The 14,963-nt window shown below is 41.3% G+C and overlaps 1 protein-coding gene across 1 annotated transcript in view; it reads right to left on the reverse strand.

Moving 5' to 3' along the window:
* Positions 1-14,963, reverse strand: part of LOC140483647 (copine-9-like) — a 404,134-nt gene that overhangs the window by 69,281 nt on the left and 319,890 nt on the right. Inside the window, exon 11 of the mRNA XM_072581965.1 lies at positions 9,133-9,208. Coding sequence (XP_072438066.1) covers positions 9,133-9,208 — 76 coding nt within the window. The remainder of the gene's footprint in view (positions 1-9,132; positions 9,209-14,963) is intronic.

Genomic DNA, 14,963 nt, shown 5'->3' on the forward strand with positions numbered 1-14,963 from the left:
GCTGTTCAAGAAGCAGCTCAACACCATTTCCTCAGGACAATAAATGGTGAGCTGGTCAGTTCATTTCTTGTGAATGAACAAAGTATAATGTGTATTGCCATCTATTCTTGACCAGTGACTCCTCTAAGAACCTACTCATCATAAAATGAGAAGTTACACAACACCAGGATATAATCCAACAGTTTTCTCTTGAAATCACAAGCTTTCGGAGCACTGCTCTTTCATTAGGTGAAGTAACAGTGAAAGCTTGTGATTTCAAATAAACCTGTTGGACTATAAACTGGTATCCTGTGACTTCTGACTTTGTCCACCCAGTCCAACACTGGAACATTCACATCATGGCACTCATCATGGTTACTGCATAAGATCATTGACATCTCCTTTAGCATGAACGTTCCCTATCCTACAGGATACAAAACAGTTTGTCCCAGGAACAATGAATCTCTGCTCTGTGGGATCAATGTTTTGTTTTAAATATTAAATCAGTTTAATTCTTATATATTAGATTATAGTCCTCTCAGCAATGCTCAGCTAACAGCTGGTAAGTGAACAAGACATCAATCTGAAGAACAATCAATAGGTGAATCAGAGAATCCTTTCATCCTACATCTATTTCTGCTTCAGAGCTTTCCAAATATCATCTTTCTTAAAATGGACAGCAATTAAACATAAGCTTTCAATCAGATGCTTTTGAGAAATCTGTAGTGCTGGGTGTTAGTGCTGGCTCATAAGTATTCAGTAATTTGAAGGTTTAAATGTGGTTAATCAAATCTACTGTCATTTGAGTATGGACTTCAAGATTATGTATTCTTGCTGAGCTGTTGGGATTTAACAAAACAGCACAGGTACCCAAAAAAGTGGAGTTGAGTGGAGTCAACAACCAATGGATTCTCTTTAGTCTAACTGACTATTTTACCACGGATTGATGATTGCGACTTTGCTTTTAAAATCACATATCCTTTTATACAAGTGTGAATGTTTCCATTTCTTACATCTACTGACCTCTCAATAAATCACCATTTTAGAGCCAATTAATGCCAACTTATAGTCAACTATGAGATGTAGCCTCACTCGCAATTGGAATTATATTGCTGTCCCCCAAGCTAATTGTGATTCTCACTTTGAGTATGAGATGCCCAGGTTCAAATCCTGTGAGAAAACATCTTTTTAAGAAAAGCTTTAGATGCTTCTTTGATAGCGTTGCTCAAAACCATGAGGGATCTAGATAGGAAGGAACTGTTCCCACCGCTGAAAAGATCAGGAAGACACGGATTTAAAATGAACCAAGGCAATGTGATGATTTTGTTCTTTCTGCAGCAAGTGGTCATGATCTGGAATGTACTGTCGGAATGGGAACTGAAGGTAGATTCAATTGAGGCTTTCAAAAGGGAATTGCATAATTGCCTGAGGAGCAATGGGAAAGTGGCAGAGGAGAAGGACTAGCTACATTGCTTTTATAGGTAGCTGGCATAGGCTTGACAGGTCAAATGGCCTTCTTCTGCGCTGTAGCTATTCCATGTTTCTATGATTCACTTCACTTTAGATCCTCGAAATCATCTGTGGTAGGATGTTTGTATCTTGTCAGTATAGGCTGAAGACATGAAGAGGCTGTTGTCAACTCACTACATCACCCAGTTCCTAATGGGGACTTGCAAAGCCTACAGGGGATTAACTGGACAGCTCCTGAAGAGAATATGCTGATTGCATCTGTCTGGTGACTGTAATGCAGTGGCATGGCAACATTGTGATGCCTGCTCATGTGTGCAATCAGCACAAGGTGTTGTTCATTAGTTGGATGGGTCAGTGGGGGCCACTGAGTTGTAGCAGCAAAGTCCATACTCTTAAAGCAGAGGTGCACTGTGCCTCAATCAGGGAAAGGAAACAAAATGTCCCTAACTTATTGGGCAGGAGCAGGACTCACAGTCAAAGGTAGCATATAGCATGGAGGTCAAACTCAGTGACGTCATGTGCTGTGACCATCAGTAAAAACACCTTCAAACGCTATATCCCATCAGCTACCTCATTGGCCAGTCCACCTTTACTCACTTACTGAGCAACAACTTCAGTCAAACAGGCTGGATATCCAATATTCACACTTGACAGCTGTGCATACAACCAGCTATTCAACCATGACAGTCAAACTGACTGCACAAAGCTAACTGACACACTTCCCTCTCTCCTGCAGGACAAGATAGTTCACCAGCAGAGGAGTTAACCAGAGGTGGCCCTATATATCCTAACCCGTTAGAGAAGCCTGTAGGAGTCAGTATTGGTAAGCTTCCTTCTGAGGCAGAGGCCTGCAGTACTTGTGAAAGCATTGTAGAATACAAGATCCTCAGGCACAATCCTCCTTTTATCTCCAATTTTTCTATCATCCCGTTCCCTCATCTGATTTATAAGCTCCAGATAGTGCAGGCTTGCACTTATTTAGTTTCTTGTTCCCTCACTCACCACAATGTTACTTTGGTGACTTGTTCCTTCCAGATTCTCAAGAGGTGAAACCTGGGCACATGGTAAAAGATGGGAAAATTGTAGGCTGATTAGCCTGACATCAGTCATTGGTAAGACTTTGGAGTCCTTTGTGAAGGATGAGATTTCTGAATACTTGGAAGTGCATGGTAAAATAGGGCATAGTCAGCATGGTTTCATCAAGGAGAGGTCATGCCTGACAAATCTGTTAGAATTCTTTGAGGAAGTAACAAGCAGGTTAGACCAAGGACAGCCAATGGATGTCATCTACCTGGATTTCCAGAAGGCCTTTAATAAGCTGCCTTATCTTTCTCAGGAGGCTGCTGAGTAAGATAAGGGTCCATGGTATTAGAGGCCAGGTACTAGCATGGATAGAAGATTGGCTGTTTGATAGAAGGCAGAGAGTGGTCCTTCTCAGGATGGAAACCAGTGACTAGTGGTGTTCCACAAGACTCAGTGTTGGGATCACAACTTTTCACTTTAAATTAATGATCTGGGTGAAGGAACTGAAGACGTTCTGGTTAGGTTTGCAAATATTACAAAGGTAGGTGGGGGGCAGGTAGTATTGAGGAGGTGGGGAAGCTGCAAAAAGGTTTAGACAGGTTAGAAGAGTGGGCAAAGAAGTGTCAGATGAAATACAATGTGGGAAAGTGTAAGGTCATGCACTTTCATGGGAAGAATAGATGCATGGACGATTTTCTAAAGAGGGAGAAAATTCAGAAATCTGAAGTGCAAAGGGATATGGGAGTCCAATTCCATGTTTCTCTTAAGGTAAACTTGCAGGTTGAATCAGTAGTTAGGAAGGTAAATACAATGTCTTTCATCTCAAGAGGACTAGAACATAAAAGCAGGAATGTACTTTTGAGGCTTAAGGCTCTGGACAGACCACAATTAAAGTATTGTTAGCAATTGTGTCCTCCATACCTTAGGAAAGACGTATTGACCCTGGAGCGGGTTTACAGGAGGTTCACAAGAATGATCCCAGGGATGAAAGGCTTATCATATGAGGAATATTTGAGAACTCTGTGACTATACTCAATAGAGTTTAGAAGGAGTAGGGGGGATCTGATTGAAATGTACAGAATATTAAATGGCATGGACAGATTGGACGTTGGGAAGATGTTTCCATTGACAGGAGAGACAAGGACCAGAGCAAAGAGAAGACCTTTTAGCCAGAGAGTGGTGAATCTGTGAAATTCACTGCCACAGAAGGCTGGGGGGAACCATGTCATTGAGTATACTTACAACAGGATCAAAGGTTACGAGGAGAAAGCAGGAAAATGGGGTTGAAAGACCTGTAACCCATGATTGAATGGTAAGAGGAGACTTGATGGGCCAAATGTCCTAATTTCTGCTCCTATGTCTTACAGTCTTATGGACTATTAACTGCTCTCTGGGCAATTAGAGATGGGCAATAAATGCTGGTGTGGCCAATGAGGCCCAGACTCCATCCAAAGAAATACAAAAACATTAGGCATGAAAATTAATTCTGTTTCTCACCTCGCTAAGATGTCTTGCCCTGCTGCACCTTTTATCCAGCAGCAGGAACTGGGAATGGTTTAAGGGCTAAAGGACTCCATCTACTTCCTATTGAGGAAGTACACCTGGTCAGCAGTTTATTTGGATACCCTAGTGTTGTTGGATCTCAGGAAGCGAATCCCTCACTATCAACATACTGGGGTTATCATTGCACTGGACCAGCTATATAAATACTGCAGCTACAATAGCAAGTCAGAGATTAGGGAATTCTGTGGTGACTAACTCAGCTGCTATCTCTTCAATGCCCATTCACCATCTACAAAGCACATGTCTGAAGTGCGATGGAATATTCCCACTTGTCTGAATGGGTGCAACTCCAACAACACTCAAGAAGCTTGACACCATTTGGGGCAAAGCACCCAATCACCATCTTAAACATTCACTCCTTTCACTATTGACACACAGTGGCAGCAGTATGTGCCATCTGTAAGATGCACTCCAGCAATTCACAAAGCTTCCTTTGACAGTATCTTCCAAACTGACAACATCTACTGCCTGACAGGATATGTGCAGGAGATGCAGAGAACACCAATATCATCTTGATTTGGATCTATACTGTAGTCCCATCACTGTTGCTGTGTAAAATTCCTGGAACTCCTTTTATTGTGGTTGTCCATACACCACAAGGACTGTAGTATCTCAAGAAGACAACCCTCACCTTTTGCAGGGTGACTAGCAGTGAGTAAAAGCTTCTGGTCTAGCCAGCAGCAGCCATATCCCATGAACAAATAGAAAACATTCATGGAATTGTTTAATGTGGATTGCATTTCATCAGCCAGTGAACTAAGTCATTCAGGGCACTTGTGGAGAGGTAAGTATTAAATAACTATTGCTACTAATGGAACCAACAATTATTATTTTATTTGCAAACATTGCAGGACTTTTGTTTGCAAAAGATCATCCCCATTAATCGCGCAGCTGAAACTGCAAGAAGGCAAAAGTGAGGACTGCAGATGCTGGAGATCAGAGTCTATATTAGGGTGGTGCTGGAAAAGCACAGCAGGTCAGGCAGCATCAGAGGAGCAGGAAAATCAATGTTTCGGGCAAAAGCCTCTGAAACCACAAGAAGCTTTGTCCATGGTAAATAAAGGGAGTTCCTGGAAGACAGGAAAAATAAAGCAGCTTGGAATGTCTGGCTGTTGACAGGGCAGTCATTTTTGGTCAGCTGGTAAAGCCTCTCTCTCTCCCTCTCTCTCTCTTTCTCTCTATCTGTCCTTTTTTTCTTTTGGAGGCGAGGAGGAAGAGAGGGAAGTTCTTTCACTTCAAGCCCATAAGCAGCGATGGCGGGTGGGTTGCCAAGCCATACCTTCCACATACTGACCTTGGTGAACTTCTGCTGTTTGATCATTTGGTCTTCCAGTAAGATGAAAATTGCAAGGGGAGAGCAGTGCAGCTGTTACCCATTCAGGCTGACAAGCAGGAGGCTGGAGAAACCCAGCAAGCCAGGCAGCATCAGGAGGTGGAGAAGTCAATGTTTTCATGTGTAATTCTGCCTGACTTGCTGTGTTCTTCCAGTCTCCCGCTTGTCCACTTTGGATTTCAGCATCTGCAGTTTTTATGTCACTAACCCATTTCGGCTGATCTGGCCCAATAAAATTGACCCTGGGATAATTTTATAACACCCCACATTACAGTGCTGCCTCTGTAGGACTCTGGCAGACATTGGCGATGAGGGCAGAGCAGGACTCTGGTAAATGGCGGCAAGGAGGTAGTTGGCGGAGGGGCGGGCACATTACCCGGCATCGGCTGCTACATCAGTAGAGGCGACATTGGCGAGGTAGGTCCAGCAGCGAAAATTGGCTTCTGAGGAGTAGCGACTTCGACGTTGGGTAGGTCTGGTGTTGGCGGTGCCAAAGCAGTGGGGAAAGGTCATGGACTCTCTTAATGCTACATTTAAAATCTTTTAAAAAAAAATTCTTAGACTACTCAAAATAGTGCATGGCAACAGTAGAAGCTTTTCACTGTATTTTTTTTCTCTGTAACATATCCATGACCAGTAAAATCATTCATCATTCATTATTACTCTGAAAGAAGCAAAAACAGAAATTGCTGGAGAGACTCAGCCGGTGTCTGGCAGTATCTGTGGAGATAGAAAGAGAGTTAATGTTTTGAGTCCAGTGAACCTTTGTCAGAACATCTCCAGCATCCGCAGTTCTTGGTTTTAAATGATGACACTGACCTGGTAAATGTGGGAACGGTCGGACACTTTGCGGAAATCTTCTTGCCCACATTCAAACCATGGAGAAAAGAAAACTGCCAGCCCAAAACTAATACACACTCTCTTACCTCAATCCAACACATACCATAAGCAGTTCTAAAAACAAGTTACCACAATCAAGTCCAGCTTTTTTCTCCCTCCTTCCCCTCTGACATCTTAACACTGCACTTAGGGAAGCTGTACTGCAACTTATTGAAAGCTTAACAATTCATGCTGTGAGAGTAATGGGTTTTAATATATTTATATAGGTATTTGCTTCCTGTATTATTCATAAAATGCCATTATAACTATTAAGTAGTCAGCCACATTAGCCTCTTGAACTTTATGGTCCTTTTAAAGGGCTGTCATTATCCTCCCAGAGAAGAGCCAATTTGTTTCAGACATTGATTGCTGCCAACAGCAGAAAGCACTATCTCAATCTATATTTTAATTGGAATGTTAAAGTAGGAAAATGCCCCAAGGAATCTCACACAACCATAAAAGAAAATAAAACTGTCAAGTCAAAGGAAAGACTGGGCAGTGTGACCAAAAGCATGGTTAAAGTGATAAGGTCTAAAGAGGGTTTGAAAGGAGGAGCAAGCTGGAGAGTAGTTTAGGGAGATAATTCCAGAGTAAAGGATCTGGGATGTTAAAAGTGCAGCTGTCAATGTGGGTTGAAGAGAGCGGAGAATATACAAGGCTTCTGAGTCAATGGAACAAGTGAGTACAGAGAGGAGGGGAGTTATAATAGGCTACAGAGATGTTGAGGTTCAGGGTCTTACAAGGCATTAATCGCTAAGAATGAGAATTTTAAATTCTGTGTTGCGTGGGGTTTGCAAGAGGTGGGGATTATGAAGTAATATAGATTAGTGGAGACGGGGTCATAAGTGGTGTGGAGAAAGTTACAGGCAGTAGAGTTTTGGACAAGCTGCAATTAATAAAGGCTGGAGCGTGGTCTTGGAACAGTCGAGCCTGGAGGTAACAAAGGTAAGAGTTTCAACAGCAGATAGACCAAAGCAGTTGTGTCACAGAAATGGAAGCAGGTGGTATTTGTAATTGAGAAGACAAGAGGATGTCGGTTCAGCAAAAATTAAACAGGCCAACATGGCATTGAAGAGTTTGACCTTGACCTGAGAGGATGGTTAAGGGACAGCAGTCAAAGCAGTCATGAGAGGTCGAACACAATGATTTTGTCAGAGCAAATTATTGCAGGTGCTGGAGTCTGTACTATAAACAGCAAATGCTGGAGATCACAGTGGGTCAGGCAGCATCCATGGAGAGAGAGCAAGCTAACGTTTCAAGTCTAGATGACTTTTAATCAGAGCTCTGATGCAGATTCATGCCGACTCAAAACATTACTTGTTCTCTGTCCATAGATGCTGTCTGAACTGCTCTGATCTCCAGCATTTGTTGTTTTCACAATGATTTTGTAACCTGATATTTAATCGGAGGAATTTATTACTCATTGAAGCATTGAGAGGAGTTATTAGAAGGGACAGATAGAACGTGGTGTCATCGGTATATATGGAAGTTAGCTTCATGGATCTTGATGATCTGCTAAAACACATGTTAGAACATAAAGGCCATTGAGATAAGAAAGAGAACAGTGAAAGACAGATATTTGGTGGACTATAGGGTTGACAAGAGGGGATGTCTCTAACAGTGCAACATCAGTCACTGAAGAGAGAGCCAAGGTTATATACATAAGTCTCTGGATTGGTGCTTAAATCCATGATTTTCTGACGTGGTTTAAATGGTACAGATATTAATGTGGAAAATGTATTAAAATAAAATTTTGAGTTTTATGTTAGTACGTCTATTAAAACAATGAGGCACTTCTATATTACTTTCCAGCTGCACTTAAGGCAAGCATTTTAATGTTTTTTTCAGATATATTACCACATCTATATCTTTGCAAATAAGCATGCAGCACTTGAGATTGCAATGGGGGTTGGCTCATCATAAATCTAGTATTTTCAGCAGGTCTGGAGAGAAATCAGAGTTAACGTTTCAGGTCGAGTGACCTTTCTGAATAAAGTCTTCTATACCTTTATGTATATTTAGACTCATTATTTGCAATATACTGTACATATGTGTAGTTTAAATTAAACATGTAATTCAATAATACTGTCATTGTAACTGCTTAATTTTGCGTGTCATAGATCTATATTTGTGTTGTTTTAGAGTTGTAGTTTTTGCTTTGAAACTAGTAGTCAGTTTTAGTTAGCTTTCTAGGTTGATCTTTCACTTGACCTTTTTAAAACTTCAGTTGTGCTCACTGCTTATTTTGAGGTCCATCCTAGGTTCAGGACCATAAAGGACTGACGAAGTAGTCATCTTAGACCAACTCTTTTTTAATGGAACTAAAAAATGCTATAGCACACTAGGAGACTATTCTGTCCATTGTATCTGTGCATATCAGTTCCAGTGAATTCAAAATATTTCCATTTGCAACAACTAGAACAGCACACTTTGTGAAGGAGCAGGGGATCATTCTGGAGCAACTTCTGGAGTTACACAATGAAATGAACCTGATGAATGTCAGAAGCTTCTATACATTTCCTAATGGTAATTTCAGCAAATTATGCCAATTTCATCATTATTATAACTGCAAAATTCAATTCCAGTCATTTGAATTTTCATCAGTAGCATAGAAAGTATAAGAATTTAAGCCATGATTCTAACTGATACTTTTACCTCACCCTCCCTTTCTTTTGTTTTGGATGTGGCAAAAAGGGGCAATGACTCTTCGATATAAGCATAGTGCCATTTCACATACAGTTACACATAACACCATAAATAACTCCATGCAAACAGCCACATCACCTGAACAAATAGGTTTATGGATTACAAACATAACAGTATCAAGCTTTACATGGTACACACAACGGGTACATAGTTCTATTTAAGACACAGACTGTACTCACCTCATAGACATTGAACTGACTTTGACCGCGGGACAGTTCTCTGTAACTTGTGGTGAACTCCCCAATGAAATCATGGCTTGTATTAGAGATCAAGGATAAGGGAGAAGCAATACAGAAAGAAACAAGAGAGAGCAAAGCTCATTAACTTCACAATATTATCTCATTATAAACAACCAATGAGTTGAAATTATTTTCCTTTCCCTTTGCTGAGATGTTCTCAATCCCAGGTAGGCAAGCTGTGCCAATACTCAGAATCATTAATATACCCTCAGCTTTTTGAGTACAGTCCTGAGGGAACTGAAGTTAATTTAATCTACTTCCATAACTGCACTGTGTCTGCCATCTAAGTGGCCCCTCACAATAATGGAGCGGTTTCTTTGTACGATATCCCAGTTAGAATTACAGTTTTACACCAGGAGCAGAAGAGACAGCTATTTTAGGTGAGGTGTAAATTGGGAGTCATACAATGGGTTCAGTGAGTTTTTTGCTCATTGTAGGAGTAATAATAATAAATCATTATTTTAACATTCCAACGTATCCAGCAATGGTCTTCTAAAAGCTATTCCTTCTCCTGAAAAGTATGTTACACTGCTAAACTGAGCATTTTTGTCAGAAATGGCAGCCCATCTCCCAAAGGGCTTCACATATAGTTAATTACTTTCAAAGTGCAGTCACTATTAATATGCAAGTCAATATGACAGTCAATTTAAAAAAGATAAAGGAAAAGATCTCCAGCTATCTCAAAGCACTTTTCTTAAAATATATACTTTATTGAAAAAATAGATTTTTAAAAATATTCCAACAAATACAAAACAATACAATTCAAAACAATACAAAGAAAGAACACAAAAAACCCAACCTGCCCTCATGTACAAATGTATAAATATATATATAAAAATATATAATTTTAACAATCCCCAACTAACTATTTAATTAAATAAATAATAACCGACAATAAACTAATAGATAGTAATAACTCAACTCAGCCAAACAAGACACTCATACGTTCACAGGTCCTCCTCCCTGGATATTGGACTTGTAAAACACCATCGTTATGGTTACATAAAAGCCCTTACTAGTGTGGCAGATAAAATTTTGTCCAGGTATTTCAAAAAGTGCTGCCATGTCTTATAAAAATTCTCAGTTTTGTGGTGTACCATACTTGTGAGAAAATCCAAGGGGATATGCTCCAGAACAATCACCTGCTAACCCAACAGGCCCGAGGTGGAGGGGGTGGGGGGTAGTTTCAGAAACCCAACCTAGCAAGATACTCTTTCTTGAACAGAAAGTTTTTTCTTATGCGCATCTGCAGGGAACACACTGGGCAGGCCCAGAAGAAGAGAGATCAGGTCCTTCTCCACCCTTACACCTAAAATCCTCTCCATTGCACCCACCACAGCACTCCAGTATGTTTGAAGCCTACCACAGGACTAGAGACAATGGATAAGAGTGCCCGAAAAGACCTTGCACTTGGGACATGTTGAAGATACCCCTGGTTTAAATTTTGACAAATGGTCCAGAGCCAAGTGGACCCTGTGTAGAACCTTCAACTATAAAGCATGGGTCCTATTGCAAATTGATATCTTTCTTGCATTTTCCCAAATATCTTCCCATGCCTCTGAGGAGACCTCAACACCTAGCGCTCTCTCCCACACCCCGCAAAGTAGATCAAACTCATCTGAAGCGGGATCCCCCAATTGATGATATAAAGTGCTGACAGAAACTGTACTCTTAGCACTGAGCACCCTCCTCTCTATATTGGATTTGTAAGGATCAGTCAACAGTGTAGTCTTTTTTTGAATAAAATCCCTAATTTGAAAAAAAACGAAAGAGGTCCCTGTTACATAGCTCGTATTTCCATGCTAACTAATCAAAGGACATAATTGTGTCTCCTTTAAATAAAATGACAAAATAACATGGTTTTCTGATATTGATTGAGAGATAAGCGTTGGTCAGGTCACCAGGAATACGTTCTTTGAGAAGGGGACCAAACAGGTGGATGAGGGTAAAGCGGTTGATGTGGTGTATGTGGATTTCAGCAAGGTATTTGGTAAGGTTCCCCACAGTAGCTTATTGCACAAAATATGGAGGCATGGGATTGAGGGTGATATAGTGGTTTGGAGAAATTAGCTGAAAGAAGATAGAGGGTGGTGGTTGATGGGAAATGTTCATCCTGGATGTCAGTTACTAGTGATGTGCCACAAGGATCTGTGTTTTTCATTTTTATAAATGACCTAGATGAGGGCATAGAAGGATGGGATCGTAAATTTGCAGATGACACTAAGGTTGGTAGAGTTGTGGATAGTGACAAAGGATGTTGTAGGTTACAGAGGGACATAAATAAGCTGCAGAGCTGGGCTGAGAGGTAGAAAATGGAGTTTAATGCTGAAAAGTATGAGGTGATTCACTTTGGAAGGAATAACAGGAACTCAGAGTACTGGGCTAATGGTAAGATTCTTGGTAAGATGAGCAGAGGGATCTTGGTGTCCAGGTCCATCAAACCTTGAAAGTTGCCACCCAGGTTGATAGGGTTGTTAAGAAGGCATACGGTGTTTTAGCTTAGTAGAGGGATTGAGTTTCGGAGCCATGAGGTCATGCTGCAGCTGTACAAAACTCTGGTGCGGCTGAACTTGGAGTATTGCATACAGTTCTGGTCACTGCCTTATAGGAAGGATGTGGAAAGGGTTCAGAGGAGATTTACTGGGATGTTACCTGGTGTGGAGGGAAGGTCTTATGAGGAAAGGCTGAGGGACTTGAAGCTGTTTTCATTAGAGAGAAGAAGGTTGAGAGGTGACTTAATTGAGACATGTAAGACAATCAGAGGATTAGATAGGCTGGACAGTGAGAGCCTTTTTCCTCAGATGGCGATGGCTAGCACAAGGGGACATAGCTTTAAATTGAGAGGACAGATGTCAAAGGTAGTTTCTTTACTCAGAGAGTAGGAGGGGCATGGAATGCACAGCCTGCAACAGACTCGCCAATTTTAAAGGCATTTAAATGGTCATTGGATAGGTATCTGGACGAGAATGGAATAGTGTAGGTTAGATGGGCTTCAGATTGGTTTCACAGGTCAGTGCAACATCGAGGGCTGAAGGGCCTGTACTGAGTTGTAATGTTCTAAGTTCTATGTTCTGTAACTGAGCTGAATTAATGCTAGAAGACAGGCAAGACGTGGTATCATCTACTGTTTGTAATTTTTATTAATGACATGGATGAGGGGATTGAAGGATGGGTCAGCAAGTTTGCAGATGACACAAAGGTTGGAGGTGTCGTTGACAGTATAGAGGGCTGTTGTAGGATGCAGCGGGACATTGACAGGATGCAGAGATGGGCTGAGAGGTGGCAGATGGAGTTCAACCTGGATAAATGCGAGATGATGCATTTTGGAAGGTCGAATTTGAAAGCTGAGTACAGGATTAAGGATAGGATTCTTGGCAGTGTGGAGGAACAGAGGGATCTTGGTGTGCAGGTATATAGATCCCTTAAAATGGCCACCTAAGTGGACAGGGTTGTTAAGAAAGCATATGGTGTTTTGGCTTTCATTAACAGGGGGATTGAGTTTTAGAGTCATGAGATCTTGTTGCAGCTCTATAAAACTTTGGTTAGACCGCACTTGGACTACTGCATCCAGTTCTGGTCGCCCTATTATAGGAAAGATGTGGATGCTTTGGAGACGGTTCAGAGGTGGTTTACCAGGATGCTGCCTGGATTGGAGGGCTTATCTTACGAAGAGAGGTTGACTGAGCTCGGACTTTTTTCATTGGAAAAAGAAGGAAGAGAGGGGACATAATTGAGATATACAAGATAATGAGAGGCATAGATAGAGTCGATAGCCAGAGACTATTTCCCAGGGCAGAAATGACTAACACGAGGGGTCATAGTTTTAAGCTGGTTGGAGGAAAGTATAGAGGGGATGTCAGAGGTGGGTTCTTTACACAGAGAGCTGTGAGAGCATGGAATGCGTTGTCAGCAGCAGTTGTGGAAGCAAGGTCATTGGGGACATTTAAAACACTACTGGACATGCATATGGTCACAGAAATTTGAGGGTGCATTAATGAGGATCAGTGGTCGGCACAACATCATGGGCTGAAGGGCCTGTTCTGTGCTGTACAGTTCTATGTTCTATGTTCTAAGACTTCTTCCATCCATCTGTACAGGCAGGTGAAATCTTAATTTATCGTCTCATACCAAAGGAAGCATTTTTAACAGTGCAGCAGCCTCTCAAATACTGGACTGGAGTATCAACCATGATTTTTTGTGTTCAAGCACTAGGCTAAATTTGAACAGAGAACCTATGACTCAGAGACAAGAGTGCTACCAACTGACTTACAGCTGAAACAACATTTGAATATAACAGGGCCCCAAGAAATTAATTAATGGCAACACAATTTGGTTTTGATGCTGTTAGTGGAAGGAAGAAGCAATGTTGGCCAGGCAGTAGGGTGACTCACTTGCTTTTCGTTGAATTGCTAAAGGATATATTTTATTCCCAATTGGATAGACACAACGGTAAGTCTTAGTCTCATCCAAAACCTGACATTTCTGCAAATGCAGCTGTCTTTCAGCACTCCTCTAAACTATCAGTGCTATTAAACACAGTATTGTTACCTGCTAACAGAGGCTTCAATTAAATAATTAGAAAAAAAAACAAAATACTGCAGATCCCAAAGATTTAAAATAAAAACAGGAAGGTCTGCAAATACTGAGCACGTCTGACAGCATCTGTGGGAAAAGGGTCAGAGTTAATGGGCTGAACTTTCCGAGTTCCCCAGGTGACTGGGCAATGGCAAGTCAGTTGGGAAATATGGTGAGATTCGTAAAATGAAATCCTTGAGTTTGTAAAAAATAGAAGTCTGATTTCACACCCAAAGTTTGAATGACAGGATACGAATCTCATGATTGGGCAATGACAGTTTATTTTAATGCAGTTATGTCCCATTAGGACCTAATCCTACTTCATGTATATGCAATTTCTTGTTCTCCCATGTGAGCAAGAGAGAGAGAGTGAGAGAGTAGATTGTGACAGCTCCTCCTGATCTAAGAAATACAGTTGGTACCTGCCAATATCACAGTTTGCTCCTTCAGGCCTCTATCAGTCCCCAACATCTCAGGATATGCTCCACAAGCAGCGAACACCTGTACACCCATCCGTGAGGGTTGGCATCAAACATGCACCAACATCACCCCATCATCATGCTACATTTTGGATTAATTACTTCAGCCTGTTATGACACACTGATGAAGGGCTTATGCCCGAAACATCGATTCTCCCGCTCCCCAGATGCTGCCTGACCTGCTGTGCTTTTCCAGCACCACATTCTTGACTCGGATCTCCAGCATCTGCACTCCTCACTTTCTACCTATTATGACACACCTCCAAAGCAGGTGGGAATTAAAGGTATTTTCTAATCAATCTATCACGATGATGTAAAGTGAGTTTCTATTTACAATTAAACATCACCCTGCCACTTACATGCCCTCAGAAACCTTTTCTAATCTAAGGCCACATTTGGAGTACTGTATGCAGTTCTGATCACCCTACTATAGATTAAACTTGAAAGAGTGTAAAAAAGATTTACTGAACTGGAAGGTTTGAGTTATAAGGAGAGGCTGAATAGGCTGGGACATTTTTTTCCCCTGGAGCGTAAGAGACCGAGGGGTGAACTTATAGAGGTCTATAAAATCATGAGAACTGTAGATAAGATAGATAGTCAACAGCTTTCCATCATGGTAGGGCAATCTGAAACAAGAGGTCATAGGTTAAAGGTGAGATGGGAGAGCTACAAAAGGGTCAGAGGAGCAATTCTTTAACACAGAGGATGGTGAGTGGC

Source organism: Chiloscyllium punctatum, chromosome 12, assembly GCF_047496795.1.
Source record: "Chiloscyllium punctatum isolate Juve2018m chromosome 12, sChiPun1.3, whole genome shotgun sequence".
NCBI classification, from domain to species: Eukaryota; Metazoa; Chordata; class Chondrichthyes; order Orectolobiformes; family Hemiscylliidae; genus Chiloscyllium; species Chiloscyllium punctatum.